The 18,761-nt window shown below is 42.9% G+C and overlaps 1 protein-coding gene across 1 annotated transcript in view; it reads right to left on the bottom strand.

The window, feature by feature from the left end:
• Positions 1 to 1,443: 1,443 nt before the first annotated feature.
• LOC143764861 (gastrula zinc finger protein XlCGF66.1-like) overlaps positions 1,444 to 18,761 on the bottom strand; it is a 33,277-nt gene continuing 15,959 nt past the window's right edge. The window contains exon 7 of the mRNA XM_077250910.1: positions 1,444 to 5,685. Within this exon, the coding sequence (XP_077107025.1) occupies positions 4,910 to 5,685 (776 nt within the window). The 3' untranslated portion in view covers positions 1,444 to 4,909. The remainder of the gene's footprint in view (positions 5,686 to 18,761) is intronic.

The following is an 18,761-nucleotide window of genomic DNA, read 5'->3' as shown; positions in this document are numbered from 1 at the left end:
TGTAAATATGGCCATATGGCCTTACAAATGGGCTTGGCAAAATAGCACTTTAATAAATCTAAAGCTAATAGCGACAAAAAAAAGGCAAGACCTCATATAGTGAAGGTATAGCTGCTCCAACTATGAGTGAATGAAATAGGGGACCTGTCAGGAGTCTGCTGAATGACCCCCGGTGATACTTTCAGTCATTACCTGTCTCCCATCGGAACTGCCCCCTTTCATATAAAATAATCTCTGGAGGAAGATTCTCATGGAGATCTATGTCTCGCCCATAGATCTTAACAGGTCATTTACATATAAGAAAAACATGGATCTCTCCTGAATAAGACATTGGATTGCAGATATCATTGTATCATTTTATTCAGCTTGCTATGACCTACATGCCCATATAGACGGCTTAGGAGGGTTCATCCTGCTCATAGATTTCCTTTAATGGCATACATAAACAGGCTGATAAAGGCCGCTAAGCTTTTTGCTGCAAGGAGTTTATTGACATTTTGTGTTTCTTGTAGCCATGACAATTTTTGCTCTATTGTACAAATTAAATCTAAATGACCAAATATATAATAAATAAAAAAATTGATACCAAACCCCATAGCTATATATATTTTTAAATACACCCCTGGATCATTGACAAAATGCCATTTGGCACTTTGTTCATACAGGCACCTCCATGCAATTTTGCATCATAGTAAAAAAAATTAGGGGCAAAATAACAGTGACAGCAGGAGTGGAGGATTGGAGTATTCCACAGCCGCTGGTTGCGATCGTTCGGAAATAAATGAATGAAAAACCCAACATATAGACCAACATTCAGCCAATGAGTTAATATTTAGAAGATTGGAGAAGCGCAGCACAAGCCTAAAATGTGGCCACGGTGGAATTTGAACCCACAACCCCAGCGCTGCAATGGTTACTAAGCTCTGAGCCACCAATCCTGTAGGAAAAAGTGTGTGCAGCGGAGAGACCACTACATGTCAATGCCCTGCCGGCCACAGATGAGAACTCTCAGATCTGCCTATCAGTCCTGTATCGGATAGTTTGTGGATTAAGTCCACGCCGCCATAATAATACAGATTTGAATGTAATGAAAAACTCTAGTGGTTTATTCAACGCGTTTCAAGGTCTATCTGACCCCTTCATCCTGGTTGCCGAGCGCTTTCCTGGTGGCTGATCGCTTTCCTGGTGGCAGACAGCTTTTGTGGTGACAGACAGCTCTCTACTTGCAGTTGTGAAACATTAACCCTTTCCCTCCTAAGCCTGTTTTTGCCTTTGTGACCAGGCCAATCTTTTCAATTCTGACCAGAGTCATTTTATGAGGTAATATCTCTTGAACGCTTCAAAGTATCTCACTGATTCTGAGGTTGCTTTTTGTGACAAATTGTTATGTTATTATTTATGTTAGTGGTAAATTTAGGACAATATTTTTTGCGTTTGTGAAAATATGAGAAAGTTGGAGAAAATTTTGAAAATTTCTCAATTTTCAAACTTTTAATTGTTATGCCTCTAAACCAGAGAGGTATGCCACACAAAATAGTTAAAACATAACATTTACCACATGTCTACTTTACATCAACACAATTCTTGAAATACATTTTTGTTTTTTTAGGACGTTACAAGGATTAAAAGTTGATCAGCAATTTCTAATTTCTCCAACAAAATTTTCAAAACCAATTTTTTAGAGACCACATCACATTTTAAATGACTTTGCGGGCCCTATATGACAGAGAATACCCAATCGTGAAACCATTCTAAAAACTACTCCCAGTGGAGCCTGACCTACCTGCATTGAAGCAGCATTACATTATGTCTTTTTGTTGTTAGTTGTATAGCAATATACAGAGTATAGAGGGAGAGCTGATGATTTTGAGCACTCATCAAATGCAAATGCTTATCCTTAAGCTTCCATTTGCAGGTAAATCGCATCTACTCACTTGCAATGCTCAACTGTAGAGGACTGCCCTGGTCAAACTGCACATCTCTACTCGGACGCCGAAGGGATTACGAATGGTGTCAAAAAAACCCCACAGTAAGAAGACCTTGAGGTCAGGTAATTTTTATTTGGCTTCCTATTCATTTAAAGCAGTTATTTTAATTGTGATCTTATTTGTGGATAGTACTAATACTTTAGATTGTCATCTTTGTTTTTGGTATTCATTATATTAAATTCAGAGGGAATGAAGAGCTCAGATTAAACCGTTTCAATTGTTTTATTCAAGCCTTCTGGAAAAAGGGTGCCAAGTTTCTACCGTATATCCAAAAATACTCCTTATTGTTAAGGTTAGATTTTTTGTTTCTCGTTGTGATGGGTATTTGTTCCAAAATGGTCACTGTAATAGCGTTAAAAAATGTTTAAAGTCGTAACCACACCCACCACATGCCACATTGTTCTACACAAGTGAGGAAGGCTCGTTCAGAGCAGAAACACGTTGTTTTTTTAAAAAATGTTCATGCTGTTACTGTTACCAGCACGTAAAAAATACTTATAGAAGAAATCTAATTTTAAGCACGCAAGAGTACTATTGTCACTCCGGAACACTAGCCGGAGTTTTGTTTTGGATTCCTTCTACAAGAGTGAAGCACCTCTGAATTCCTTTTCCACTAGAATTTCATAACGTTGAGCCGTGAAAATAAAAAAAAAATCCAATTTTTGCTATAAAAATGTTGCTTTAGGCCCAATTTTCCTTTATTTTCACAAGGGTAGCAAGAGAAAATAGAGCATACAATTTGTTGTGCAATTTCTCCTGAGTATGTTGATACCCCATATGTGGTAGAAAACTACTGTTTGGGTGCACGGTATGGCTCAAATGGGAAGGGACACAATTTTGGGTGGAAAGGTTGAGGTTGCCATGTCACACTTGAAGAGCCCTTTACATGCCAAAACAGCAAAAACTCCCAGAAGTGACCCTACTTTGGAAACTACACCTAGTCATCTAAGTGTTGTATTGAGTATTTTTAACTCTCAGGCGATTCACAGAATTGTATAACATTGGACTGAGCAAATGAAATATTACCATTTTTTTCACAAAAAATTGTCACCATTGCTTTGGCTCCAAATTTGTAATTTTTAAAAGGGATAAGAGAAAACAAACAGTACAATCTATAATTTATCTATGTAATTTCTCCTGAGTACTCCAATACCCCTTACAGTGGGGGAAATAAGTATTTGATCCCTTGCTGATTTTGTAAGTTTGCCCGCTGACAAAGAAATGAACAGTCTATAATTTTAATGGTAGGTTAATTTTAACATGGAGAGATAGAATAGCAAAAATAAAATCCAGAAAATCACATTGTATAAATTATATAAATTTATTTGCATTTTGCAGTGTGAAATAAGTATTTTGATCCCCTACCAACCATTAAGAGTTCTGGCTCCTACAGACCAGTTACACGCTCCTAATCAACTCGTTACCTGCATTAAAAACAAATGTCTTATATAGTCACCTTTATAAAAAGAAAACCTCCTGTCCACAGACTCAATTAAGCAGTCAGACACTAATCTCTACAACATGGGCAAGACCAAAGAGTTTTCTAAGGATGTCAGGGACAAGATCGTAGACCTGCACAAAGCGGGAATAGGCTACAAAACCATAAGTAAGATGCTGGGTGAGAAGGCGACAACTGTTGGTGGAATAGTAAGAAAATGGAAGAAATACAAAATGACTTTCAATTTAAATCGATCTGGGGCACCATGTGAAATCTCACCTCGTGGGGTATCCTTGATCATGAGGAAGGTGAGAGATCAGCCTAAAACTACACGGGGAATCTTGTTAATGACCTCAAGGCAGCTCGGACCACGGTCCCCAAGAAAACCATTGTTAACACATTACGCCGTAAAGGTTTAAAATCCTGCAGTGCTCGCAATGTCCCCCTGCTCAGGAAGGCACATGTGCAAGCCCGTTTGAAGTTAGCCAATGAACATCTAGATGATTCTGTGAGTGATTGGGAGAAGGTGCTGTGGTCAGATGAGACAAAAATTGAGGTCTTTGACATTAACTCAACTCGCCATGTTTGGAGGAAGAGAAATGCTATTTTGAGCAACTCCACCCTTAACTCCTCGCCTGAATTTAGGTTCCTAGTAGTTCAGTCTCTAGTTTCTTGCATTGGCGTATTCCTGTTTTGTCTCACCTGTTATTGATCTAGCTTGCTTTTTCGTTTATCCTGATCTCTCCACTCCTGATCTTGCTAACGAATTCTGAATCTGTGTAGCCTGCCTTGACCTCGGACTGTCTGAATACACTTCTGTCTTGCCAATCTGTACCCCGTACCTGAGTCTCTGACTCTCCGGCTAGCTGCTACAGTTCCGGGGACTGCCCTGGAGTGGTACCTGGTGTCTACCAGTGGCCCAGCATCTCCTCACCATCAGAGGCTCTAGTGAATACCTGACAGACACATAGCCACACCCCCCCAGGGTAAGCCCAGCCCATGGCACAGTGGGGCCACATGCACCAGTGTTACATTCGAGTTGAGTCTAATACATATCACATGCAAGAACAAAGTGTTTGTAGGGAAAACACTATCAGACATAGTTGAAGTAGAACTTAAGTTAAAGTTAATTTAGGACTAAATTAAAGTCTGTGTGACAAAAATGGAAGCATAGTTTAGCTTATATGAAGTCTCTATCTAGAACATTTTTCATGTGAACTGCGCTGAACGCAACATGTTGCATTTTGTTGTGGTTGGCGCAGCGTCAAAACGACGCATGCGGAGGCATCCTCATACATTCGCATGGCCTGCGTACCCAATGTTAAAGATAGGTACGCAGGACGCATGCCAACGTAGGCGGAGCTGAATGGAAGAGGTGCGGCACTGGCCGGGGCTTAACGGAGGAGCTATGCAGCCCTCCGCACCTCTGCCCAAAGCAAATGTGAAACCAGCCTAAACCATGTATCTCCAAAAAAACATAATTTTAGCCTGTGAGAAGTCTTTGATGATATAGAAGTTCAGATCTCTGAAGGAAACATTTCTCACATTCACAGTAAGGCGATCGGCAGTCAACTGTGTGATTTGAAGGATGGGCCATGAGGCTGGATTTTTTGCTGAAACATTTTCCATAGTCAAAGCTCATATATGACTTGTCTCGAGCATGGATTTTCTGATGTCTCTTCAAATGAGTTTTCTGTATAAAAGACTTCCCACAGCGAGAACAAACATGAGGCTTCTCCCCTGTATGGATTTTCTGATGACGGACAAGCACCGATCTGTGACTGAAGCGTTTTCCACAGTCTGAACACGGATAAGGTTTCTCTCCAGTGTGAAGTCTCTGATGATAAATTAGATCAGATTTCTGAACAAAACACTTATAGCATTCAGAACATACAAATGGTTTCTCCCCTGAGTGAATTTTTTGATGTCTGACCAGCACTGATTTATGAGTGAAAGTTTTACCACAATCAGAACAAGAATATGGTTTCTCTGCCAAGTGGGTCTTCAGATGCGAAGCTAGACAAACTTTTTTAGTAAAACATTTGCCACATTCAGTGCAGGAAAACTTATGATTATCTCTATGAGGTATACCATGAAAAATGGTATCAGATGAAAGCTCTGAGCTGTGAAACGCTGGATAAATAACTGACGAAATGATGTCATCTTCTGCGGAAACTATATTATCCATATCTTCTATTTCATTATCTTGAGGCAAAATAAGACAGCCCTCCAAAGTATTGTGATGTGTCAGTCCATCTGCTGTGGTGATATACAAATTTGTCATTATGAACATTTAAAGGTTTTGTGAAAAATAGAAGCAGTCACCAAATATTTTCAAAGCTGGCCATACACATGCAGACATACTTAATAAAGCGTACTATGTTTGTTCACTTTGATAAGTGATGTGTTTATAGGAATCTATATTCCCCAAAGGTATTAGCGATAATTATATAAAATATGAGCAAACATAAAAATTAAATGTAAGAACATCTAAAATAGTAACTTCAGTTTTATTTCATAATGCAATGGTACACATTGTTAGGAGTCGACTTTCCTCTGCTGCACAGGGGGAATCTCGATCCGTGTCTGCTGTGGTCTCCCATTCTCCATCGGCCGCAGTGGAGCCTGCTCAGAGGAGACGTCGGTCCCAGCGTCTCACTAAGGCGGATACTGTGCAAAGGGTTACTGCTGCCCTCCAGGCTCTGCTATTGTACCCTGCACTGATCAGCGGCGAGCAGGCTTTTCTGGGACTAAGTCCTGCTTTGCACACACTGAGCATGCCCAGGGTAAGATCTCTCAGTGGAGATCAAGGGTCACATGCTCAGGTACTTCAGCCAAATCTATTGGTCCTTCTAGGAAGGTCCTGTAGGTGCGCAGGCTCTGTAGCAGCCTCTCATTGGTCCTAGGAAGGTCCTGTACGTGCTGCAGCTATTTAAGGCTCGCATGGCCGCACGGCCATGCGCTAGTATCTACCTAAGTTATGTGCTTTGCGCCAGTGTGGTCATGTGTTTGTATGTGTTCAGGGACCCGGCTGAAATAAGCCCCTAGAATGCTGGCACCTCCGGCGAGGAGTGTTGTGTGCATGCATGACCACTGACTGCTCTCATTTGGGTAGTTAGCCTGTGCCTCTGTGAAAGTCTAACAGGGCACAGAGCTTTGCTTTCTCAGCCGCTCTGTGAAGCTAACAGAGCTGGTTCATAACGCCATATAGTGCCGCCATTCACTTAGCAGCAGGTTGTTTCCTGCACGGTGGATCCCAGGTTGCGAACGCACCAATCCCATCTAATAAATATATTCGGTGCGTTCCGCCAACCCTAACACACATAAAAATAAGTAACTGTGTAGTATCTTATCAGAGAAATCTACTATTTACTCCTCCTGGACTGTGCACTCTCTCAAAATTTTTAATTCACAGGTAAAAATCTGACCTCAGTGAATATAGATTTTACCATTATGGACACAGCTGCATTTAATGCTCACAAAGTTATATGGAGAACTGTTGCCCCCTTTTCACATGTAAAGCGCCATGGAATAAATGGCGCTATTAACATGTACAATAATCTACAGTGCCTACAAGTAGTATTCAACCCCCTGCAGATTTAGCAGGTTTACACATTTGGAATTAACTTGGCATTGTGACATTTGGACTGTAGATCAGCCTGGAAGTGTGAAATGCACTGCAGCAAAAAAGAATGTTATTTCTTTGTTTTTGTTTTTTTTAAATTGTGAAAAGTATTTTCAGAGGGTCATTTATTATTCAACCCCTCAACCCACCAGAATTCTGTTTGGTTTCCCTAAAGTATTAAGAAGTAGTTCAGGCACAAAGAACAATGAGCTTCACATGTTTGGATTAATTATCTCTTTTTCCAGCCTTTTCTGACTATTTAAGACCCTCCCCAAACTTGTGAACAGCACTCATACATGGTCAACATGGGAAAGACAAAGGAGAAAGACCAAGGCCATCAGAGACAAGATTGTGGAGGGTCACAAGGCTGGCAAGGGGTACAAAACCCTTTCCAAGGAGTTGGGCCTACCTGTCTCCGCTGTTGGGAGCATCATCCGGAAGTGGAAGGCTTATGGAACTACTGTTAGCCTTCCACGGCCTGGACAGCCTTTGAAAGTTTCCTCCCGTGCTGAGGCCAGGCTTGTCCGAAGAGTCAAGGCTAACCCAAGGACAACAAGGAAGGAGCTCCGGGAAGATCTCATGGCAGTGGGGACATTGGTTTCAGTCAATACCATAAGTAACGTACTCCACCGCAATGGTCTCTGTTCCAGACGAGCCCGTAAGGTACCTTTACTTTCAAAGCGTCATGTCAAGGCTCGTCTACAGTTTGCTCATGATCACTTGGAGGACTCTGAGACTGACTGGTTCAAGGTTCTCTGGTCTGATGAGACCAAGATCGAGATCTTTGGTGCCAACCACACACGTGACGTTTGGAGACTGGATGGCACTGCATACGACCCCAAGAATACCATCCCTACAGTCAAGCATGGTGGTGGCAGCATCATGCTGTGGGGCTGTTTCTCAGCCAAGGGGCCTGGCCATCTGGTCCGCATCCATGGGAAGATGGATAGCACGGCCTACCTGGAGATTTTGGCCAAGAACCTCCACTCCTCCATCAAGGATCTTAAGATGGGTCATCATTTCATCTTCCAACAAGACAACGACCCAAAGCACACAGCCAAGAAAACCAAGGCCTGGTTCAAGAGGCAAAAAATCAAGGTGTTGCAGTGGCCTAGTCAGTCTCCTGACCTTAACCCAATTGAAAACTTGTGGAAGGAGCTCAAGATTAAAGTCCACATGAGACACCCAAAGAACCTAGATAACGTGGAGAAAATCTGCATGGAGGAGTGGGCCAAGATAACTCCAGAGACCTGTGCCGGCCTGATCAGGTCTTATAAAAGACGATTATTAGCTGTAATTGCAAACAAAGGTTATTCCACAAAATATTAAACCTAGGGGTTGAATAATAATTGACCCACACTTTTATGTTTAAAATTTATAAAAATTTAACTGAGCAACAAAACTTTTTGGTTTGTAAGATTTATGCATCTGTTACTAAATCCTGCTCTTGTTTGAAGTTTGAAGGCTCTAACTTATTTGCATCTTATTAAACCTGCTAAATCTGCAGGGGGTTGAATACTACTTGTAGGCACTGTATATATATAATTGTCTAAGGGGTACTTCTGTCTGTTTGTCTGTCTGTCTGTAACTAACTTCCGTTACAGAAATCCCGCGTCGCTGGGCCAGCTGGCCGCGACCAATCAGCGACAGGCTTAGTCCGGCCGCGAATTGGCCCCTCCCTACTCTCCTCAAGTCAGTGCCCCCTCCCTACTCCGAGACCGCTAAGTCATCTGGGTAATTTCACAACGCATCACTGGGAACGGAAGCTGGCGGAAGCATCGCGCGCATCGGGATAGCTTCGGTGCACGCAGGAGGTTGAGTATATAACTATTTTTAATTTTAATATTTTTTTTAACAGGGATATGGTGCCCACACTACGTGGGCTGTGTTATATACTACGTGGCTGTGTTATATACTGCGTGAGCTGTGTTATATACTATGTGGGCTGTGTTCTATACTACGTGGGCTGTGTTGTATACTACGTGGGCTGTGTTATATATTACGTGGGGTGTGTTATATACTGCCTGACTGCTATATACTACGTGGGCAGTGTTATATACTGCGTGGGCTGTGTTCTATACTACGTGGGCTGGGTTATATACTACGTGGGCTGTGCTATATATTACGTGGGCTGTGCTATATATTACGTGGGCTGTGTTATACACTGCCTGACTGCTATATACTACGTGGGCAGTGTTATATACTGCGTGGGCTGTGTTATATACTACGTGGCCTGTGCTATATACTGCGTGGGCTGTGCTATATATTACGTGGGCTGTGTTATATACTAAGTGGCTGCTATATACTATGTGGCTGTGCTATATATACTACATGGCTGTCTGTGTTAAGTGGGCTGTGCTATATACTATGTGGCTGCTATATACTACGTGGCTGCTATATGCTACGTGGCTGTCCTATATACTACACGGCTGTGTTATATACTACGTGGCTGTCTGTGTTATATACTACATGGCTGTGTTATATACTACGTGGCTGTGTTATATACTACGTGGCTGTGCTAAGCACGACATACATATTCTAGAATACCCGATGCGTTAGAATCGGGCCACCATCTAGTAATAATAATAACTGTCAAGGCAGGGGAACTTTCAACAGAATGTCTGTATCTGCCAGGAGGTAAAAGAAAAAAAAATTCTTATAAAATATATTACAAAGTTGCTTCTATTAAAAAAAAAAAAAAAATCCTGTTCATTCTCAAAAATAGAGGGGTTTTTAATTCTATTGTTAATTCTACTGTTCATTAACTAGGTTACAAGCCACCTCTGAAGTTTATTAGTGGTGGTCGGTTTCCTAGGCAAGGATCATGCACTAGCAAGCCCTTTGCTCTAGAGTTTGCAAGCGTTGCTTTGAAACTTTTGGAAGCTTTCCTGTTCTGGATATTTACTTTCAGAAGGCCTCATCTGTTTATAAGAATCACAAATCCTACATCTCATAAGTAACTAATGCCTTGCTCTCTTTCTATCGGCAACAGAAGGAATTTTCTACAACTGGGCTGGAATCTTACAGGCAGATAGGATGGGAATTCTATCCTGTAACCATCTTTGAAGGTCTTGATGAGCTAAGAACTGGTGACATCTTTAAATTTTGTAATACAATAACACAAAACTCATATATATTGAACTAGATCAATGCATAACTCGATACATCAACATCAAGCAACTGTATAAAACTGTATTTCCATGTCCACAAATTTGAAGTCAAAGGTAGTAGCACTTAGTTTGGTTTCTTATATGGTAAACCCTTGCCAGTACTTAAAGGTAATCTGTCAGCTGATTCATGCTGTGAATATTGGGAAGGACCTGTCAATCAGCTAGAATGGTGCAGGATCTTCATATTCTGTTTTCCCTGAAACCGTGGAGCATTTCAGAGAAAAACATACCTGGTTGGTCCTCTTCCTGCCGCTGTACTACGGAGAATGTGAGGTTGTCTCCACGCCGATTTCCGTTAATGGATTTGCAGCAAGAATAAAGAACAGATGCTGTTATTTGTTATTCTTGTTATTAGTATTATATTATACTGGTTTTTGATATTTATATATATTTATATATAGATATGTATATATAGAGTAAAGGAGTTATAGGTATGATATAGGGGATATTTTTAGAGAATATTTCACACATATGGGGTGTTTGATATATGTTTTATATATGTATAATAGGGATATAATATCGCATATTCATATTTATATGGTTCTTATGAACAAGATAAGGTTGTTACTAGAGTATGCATTTTTATACGTTAAGAGAATAATAAATTTAACACGGGTCATATTTAATATATACAATGTCATTTGGGTCACTGTTGTCTATATTATTATTATCACGCACTGCAAGTTTTCTATTAATATTGGGCTTTAGTTCCATCACTTTAGATTTTATGATTTATCAAAAATAAGTCCACACTTATGTGAACTTTTATTTCACGCATGTATCTTTTTTAATTAATATTATCATATATGGATTAGGCACTGTATGCACTAATGCACTTTAGAGGCATTATTAGGATATTAATCCTGTCACTATGCACTTTACTAATTTATTTATTAATTCTTTTACTGTGCACTTTAATTGATTAAATTCATTTTTTGGCGGATATAAATTGTTGTTTTTTGCACTAAGCACTTTTATGGTCCCGGAATCGGCAGGATGGCGTTCCTGGTTTGGCACTTTTTTTGTACGGAAAAAGCTTTCTCTGCTATTCCCTATTTCAGCCTGTGTTCCGGATGACAGTGCGCATGCGTGGGTCTCCCTCTCCGTACATTTCGGACAGCGCCACAGGTGGTATCAGCTTGCGGTCCACCCGGCGGATGTCCTGAAGTGTTATGATATCCGGGGTAGAGTGGATCTGCGCATGCGCCGGACGGTCATCTACGGAATTGGCGGTAAGAATTTAAACAAACAGCGGTATGGGATTGGTCCATGGGCACTATATATACGTCACTTTGCCTGGTATAGACACGCCCCCGGAAGAAGCAAGGGCGAAACGCGCGTCGGGGCGCCGGGAATAATCAGGAGAGGAGGCACACGATCCATGACCTAATCTAGGTAATGACATCTGTACTATTTATTTACCTCATATTGTGATCTGTGACATAGTTAGTTCATGAAGTTACGATAAGGTTTAATAGTACAAAGGACTGCTTTAAAAACAGGAGACACTGGTATTAGAATGGGGATGCTGATAGCACCATATATATTATCTATGTGTTTGTCATGAAGTATGGGCAGCTCTTTGATTTATGCACTTTATTTTTCTGGATACAGCATATAGTGTGCCTCTCACCGTTTTTCCCATGGGGTATTACCCGGATAGAATGAAGTAGCTTTTTAATATTTGATGTATTGTTTTGATTTGTTTCTTTAATAAAAAATTATTCAAGTTTTTATCTATGGTTGGCTTCTTTAAGGTGACAGTAACTTGACTGCCATCTTGTGGTTGTTTGTATGTACTTGGGAAGTACCATTAAAAGATGTATGGTTGGACTTGTTGGATTAAATTGAAAAGATGATGACTGTCCTTATATTCCTTCAAAGATTTTCCAACATAGATTTTTGGCCTTAATGCCTTAATTTCCTTTTTTGTTCATCCAGATCCTAACATGGATTTTCTGTATTTCTTTTATTAATTTTGCCTGAAATGTAATTAGCCTTTGTCTGATAAGTGGTCATATTTCAAAACTGGGGTCTAATTACTGTGAACCTTCAAAATGTGGAACGTAGGTCCTTATGTTTTCAATTGTTCTGTTTCTTACTTGATATGCTGTTCTTCTATTTCCAGCATCCCATAATTTAGCAGGTTACTCACAGGATTATAGTCAGCCTTTTCTCCTGTTTACTTAAGAGGATTTGAGTTGTAATTATACTGAAACTTTTAACTAAAGGTACCTTCACACATAACGATATCGTTAATGATATCGTTGCAATGTCATGCTTTTTGTGACGTAGCAACGATCCCGCTAACGATCTCGTTATAGTGTGACAGCGACCAACGATCAGGCCCCTGCTGGGAGATCGTTGGTCGTAGGGAATGATCAGGACCTTTATTTGGTCGCTGATCACCCGCTGTCAACGCTGGATCGGCGTGTGTGACACCGATCCAGCGATGTGTTCACTTGTAACCAGGGTAAATATCGGGTTACTAAGCGCAGGGCCGCGCTTAGTAACCCGATATTTACCCTGGTTACCATTGTAAAAGTAAAAAAAAAAAAACACTACATACTCACCTTCTGATGTCTGTCACGTCCCCCGCCGGCGGCTTCCCTGCACTGAATGTTTCAGCGCCGGCCGGCCATAAAGCAGAGCACAGCGGTGACGTTACCGCTGTGCTCTGCTTTACGGCCGGCCGGCGCTGACACATTCAGTGCAGGGAAGCCGCCGGCGGGGGACGTGACAGACATCAGAAGGTGAGTATGTAGTGTTTTTTTTTTACTTTTACAATGGTAACCAGGGTAAATATCGGGTTACTAAGCGCGGCCCTGCACTTAGTAACCCGATGTTTACCCTGGTTACCCGGGTGCTGCAGGGGGACTTCGGCATCGTTGAAGACAGTTTCAACGATGCCCAAGTCGTTCCCCTGATCGTTGGTCGCTGGAGAGAGCTGTCTGTGTGACAGCTTCCCAGCGACCACACAATGACTTACCAACGATCACGGCCAGGTCGTATCGCTGGTCGTGATCGTTGGTAAGTCGTTTAGTGTAACGGTACCTTAACCCTTATCTCTATACCAGAAAACTGTAGTATTTACTCAACAGTGGTCAGGAGGAATTTGCACAGAGATTTCTAGGGGTTTTGGAGGAATGTGCAGAGAATTTTCCTTCCATTTTGGGTAAGGAATTCAATTTCCCATTGTAAGCAGAATATGACACTTTAAATATTAAGTCCTCCTTGTCTTTTGGGGCAGTCTGTAGAGTTGGTTGACACCTTACAAGAATGCATCTCTTTGATATTTAAAGAATTTCCTCTCCATCCGAAAAAATAGAATTATTCTTACCGTTAATTCGGTTTCTAGGAACCTTCCACGACGGCATATGGAGGTTGTCTCTTTGCCCTAATGGGGAACAGGAAACACAAGAGAGGTTAAAAGCACCTCCCACCTCCCATTCACCAGTGACTTATAACTGAAACCATAGCACCGGTTACCTTCTGAGTCCCAGAATTAATCCAGGAAATATAGAGGGTGGGAAATTAGTGCCATCGTGGAAGGTTCCTAGAAACCGAATTAACGGTAAGAATAATTCTATTTTCTCTAGTCACCTTCCACGACGGCATATGGAGGAATACCAACTAATTGGCACTAGGGAGGGACAACGGCCTGAAGAACCTTGCGGCCGAAGACTAAATCTCTGTTGGATAATACATCCAACCTATAATGTTTGGAGAAGGTATGGAGTGACGACCACGTAGCTGCCCTGCAAATCTGCTCTGGAGTTGCGCCTGCTCTCTCTGCCCAGGAGACCGACGTAGATCTAGTTGAATGGGCCTTGATTCCTACTGGAGGTAGTTTATTTTGAGCAAGGTATGCTTCTGTTATGGCTTTTTTAATCCAAGTAGCGATGGTACTCTTGGCTACCTTCTTCCCCTTATTTTGTCCTGAAGAGTGGACAAAAAGGTTGTGATCAACTCTAAGAGCACTGGTTTGATCCAAATAATGTAGCAGGATACGTCTAACATCAAGAGTATTAAATTTTCTTTCCTCAGAGTTTGCAGGATTACTGCAAAAAGTTGGTAACACTATCTCTTGAGAACGATGAAATTCAGAGACCACTTTTGGGAGGAAAGAAGGATCAAGACGGAGTACTATTGAATCCTCTCTAACCAGAAGATAAGGTTCTCTTATTGATAAGGCCTGTAATTCACCCACTCTTCTAGCTGAAGTTATAGCTACCAAGAAAATAGTCTTGTAGGCGAGATTCTGTGGGGAGCAGGTAGACAAAGGTTCGAACGGTGGACCTGTAAGGCCTTGAAGCACAATATTAAGATCCCATGGAGGAACTATAACTTGCTTCCTAGGGTTCATTCTGTTTGCTGAGGTCATGAACCTTTTAATCCAGCGATGTCCTGCTAGATCTTGATCAAAGATGGAGCTAAGCGCAGAGACCTGGACCTTCAGAGTACTGGGTTTCAGACCAATTTCTAGGCCTCTTTGTAAAAAGTCCAATATCTTAGATATATCTGGCCTAAGAGGGTCTGGAGGGTTAGGCAGACAAAAAGATGAAAATTTTTTCCAGATTTTATTATAAATAGCATTTGTTACCGGTTTTCTGGATTTTTGTAGAGTAGCTATAACAGGGTTTGATAGCCCTTTCGCTCTTAGTACATTGGCTTCAGAAACCACGCCGCTAAATTCCACCTCTGAGGATCCGAGTGAAGAACTGGGCCCTGGGAAAGGAGATTGGCCTTCATCGGTAACATTATCGGTCCGTCCACCTGAAGTTGAATAATCAGGTTGAACCAACTTCTCTTGGGCCAAAATGGAGCAACCAAAATAGTTGGAGTCTTTTCTATCCGAATCTTCCGTAGCACTTTTGCAAGAATCGGAATGGGCGGAAAAGCATATGCCAGATGAAATTGCCAATCTTGAACCAAGGCGTCTATTGCTCTGGGATTTCCTCTTGTATCCAGGGAAAAAAATATTTCTACTTTCGCGTTCTGGTGGGAAGCAAAGAGGTCGACCTCCGGGAGACCCCATCTGTTTACCAGTAAGTTGAAAGTTTGCCGATCCAGACTCCATTCGCCTGGGTGAATATCCTGTCGGCTCAAATAATCTGCCTGAAAATTGGCAGTACCTTTTAGGTGAGTTGCCGTCAGGGACAGTAGGTGTTTCTCGGCCCAGGCAAAGATTCGGGCAGAGATATTTTTTAGACTGGTGAATCTTGTACTGCCCTGATGTCTGATGTGAGCCACTGTGGTCATGTTGTCCGAGCATATCTGGACATGTTGTCCAGAGAGTTGATGATTTGTTGCAAGGAGAGCTTCTTCCACAGCCTTGAGTTCTCGGAAGTTTGACGATCTCTCTCTGATTGACGGGTCCCAAAGACCTTGATAAGGCACATGATTTATCATGGCTCCCCAGCCTCTCTTGCTGGCATCTGTTTTGATCGTGGTTAACGGGAGTTGAATCCAACTCACACCCCTGCGAAGGTTTTCGGACTTCATCCACCACGTTAGGGATGCTTTCACTCGACCTGGAGTGTGAATCCTCTTGTTTAAAGAGCCAGGATGACCATCCCAATTGCTTAGCAAATGAGTCTGGAGAATTCTTGAGTGGGCTTGAGCCCAAGCCACCGACTGAATACAGGCCGTCATCGAGCCTAACAGTGACATTCCTTCCCGGAGTGTGGGAGATCTCATCTCCCTGTATTTCTTGACCTTTACTACTAATGGTAGTCTGTGATCTTCTGGAAGGAAGGACATCTGCTTTTCCGAGTCCAGAATTACTCCCAAAAACCTTCTGGTTCTTGAGGGTTGAAGCTGGGATTTCTTTATGTTCGGTATCCAACCCAGAGATTTCAATATCTCTAATGTGGTTGATACATGAGATACCAGGGTCATTTTGGTGGGAGCCACTATCAGCAGATCGTCCAGATAAGGCACTATACAAACCCCTTGTCTCCGAATGAATGACACGACTTCCGCCATCACTTTGGAGAACACTCTCGGAGCTGATGAGATGCCGAAGGGAAGGACTCCGAACTGATAGTGCTCCACCTGATGATTCCCCTGAATCGCAAATCTGAGATATTTTGTATGTCTCGGGTGAATAGGGATATGAAAATACGCATCTTTCAGGTCGATTGTCGCCATAAAGGCGTGCTGATGTATTAAAGGAATGGCTGATTTTACAGACTCCATCTTGAATCTTCGATATTTTACATGTTGATTCAGACCTTTTAGATTTATGATGATACGTACTTCCCCTGATGGCTTTGGTACCATGAATAAGCGGGAGTAGTGTCCCTGACCCCATTCTGATTGTGGAACTGGAGAGATCACATTTGATCTTAAAAGGTCTCTGAGACCCAATGTTAGCAGTTTGTGATCCCTCATTGAGGGGGTGGTAATCTTTAGACCCTGAGGGGGGGGAGAAGTTAACTCTATCAATAGGCCCTCCTTGATAACATTGAGGACCCAGTGGGAGCTGGTGATGTTTTCCCACTGATCCACATAATTTGAGAGTCTTCCCCCCACTGGGTCGGAGTCATTGTTTATCTTGCTGAAATGACTGTTGTTGCTGCTGCTGTTGTTGCGGGACGAAGATATTTTTCCCTCTGCCTTTAGCATAGCTCCACCTGCCGGTCTTGCCTTTACCCCTCGGCTGAGAAGGTTGAGACAGTGGGGCACGAAAAAACCGTTTTCTTGGTTGTTTTTGCTCCGGGAGCGCCTTTTTCTTGTCGGTCGCTTTATCCAGAATGTCGTCTAAAGCTGGACCAAACACATAGTCTCCCTTAAAAGGGATGGCACATAACTTGGCCTTAGATGTGACGTCACCACTCCATAATTTAAGCCAGAGGGCTCTTCTGGCAGAGTTAGAGAGCACTAAAGATCTGGCAGCAATTCTAACGGATTCCAGAGAAGCATCCGCCAGAAACCCAGTAGCCTTATGTAAGATAGGGAGGGAATCCAACATCTCACTTCTGGAGGTACCCTGAGAAATGTGTGATTCTAATTTCTCCAGCCAGCAGGAAAGGGTCCTCGCAACACATGTAGAGGCAATATTAGCCTTGAGAACAGAAGAAGACGACTCCCAGGATTTCTTCAGGAGACTCTCAATCTTCCTGTCCATAGGGTCTTTTAACTGCGACGCATCCTCAAAGGGGAGTGCTGTTCTTTTGGCGACTCTGGCCACCTGCACATCCACCTTGGGAATGTCAAGTTTAACAAGGTCGCCTTCTAGAGGAAATCTATGTTTCATCTCGGAAGACATATTAAGGCGCTTCTCAGGGAGATCCCACTCTTGCTCAATCATATTAAGTACATTTGCATGAACAGGGAACCCTGCCTTTTTCTCCGATTTAAGCCCACCAAACATATGATCCTGTATGGACTGTGGTACAGGTTCCTCTTCAAGCCCCATGGTGTTACGAACAGCAGACACCAGGTCCTCAATATAATCCGAAGAGAAGAGGTATTTCCTGACCTCAGCCCTAGGGGATGCTGGATCTTCCCAGCCAGCAGATGAAGAAAAAGAGTGGTCAGAATCCGAATCCGATTCTATGACCTGAATCTTCCTCTTCTTAGCTGGGGAATGTGGCGGCGGAGGTGGGGGTGGAGGAGTGAAGGCTGCTAAGGAAGATTGTACCTCCTGTTTAACAAGAGAGCGTATCTCATCTAGAAGAGATGGTTGCTCTGCTTTAACTATCCTGTCAGTGCATGGCTGGCAGAGTTTTTTATCCCAGGTATGAGGGAGCTTTGCAGAACAGACCGGACACTTCTTCCTAATAGTAGCTCTAGGGGCAGATTTTTCTCCCTGAAACAGAGAGGGAGAGAAGAATGAGGAGCTACCCCTAAGATAAAAACTACCTCCCGGATCCAGACCCTGCATACTCACAGTAGCAGGGGCAGTGCTGGGCTCTGCAGTTGCAGGGCATAAAGAACCGTCCATACTGAAGAGATTATAGTCTTACCTCAGTGGTGGTTCAGCAGGCTTTTATGGAGTAACTCTCCTAGCACCTGTCCCAGCGGTAGAATTTCCCCTCCTCCTCCTCCAGGATCCACGTGTGGGACGCCATTGCACCGACACCGCCGCCGGCGGAACCCGGAAGAGCCAGCTTCAGGGTGATATGAAAACCGGAAGTGACGCGCGCGCGACCGCCGACGTCACTTCCGGAACGCCGACCAGGCAGCATGGAGGGAGGAAGCCGGGAAGCTACGGAGAGGATCCCGGCTGGGGATCCCGGCCTGCTTTACCCTCACGGGGGCGCAGGAAGGCCGGGAAGGGTCCCGAGGTACCTGGCAAGCAGGACGACGGGAGCAGCCCACGGAGAGGCACAAGGCGACCCCAGCTGCCCGGCTGAAATACAGGTAAGACCTGTAAACTGACTGTAGCCACCGGCCACTACAGCATATGGAACCTCTCCCTGTCCCATGGGGAACAGGAAAGACACTGGTGAATGGGAGGTGGGAGGTGCTTTTAACCTCTCTTGTGTTTCCTGTTCCCCATTAGGGCAAAGAGACAACCTCCATATGCCGTC

This window comes from Ranitomeya variabilis, chromosome 4 (assembly GCF_051348905.1).
Source record: "Ranitomeya variabilis isolate aRanVar5 chromosome 4, aRanVar5.hap1, whole genome shotgun sequence".
Lineage (NCBI taxonomy): Eukaryota > Metazoa > Chordata > Amphibia > Anura > Dendrobatidae > Ranitomeya > Ranitomeya variabilis.
The sequence above is the reverse complement of the archived record's forward strand: the minus strand, read 5'-3'. Positions and strand labels throughout refer to the sequence as shown.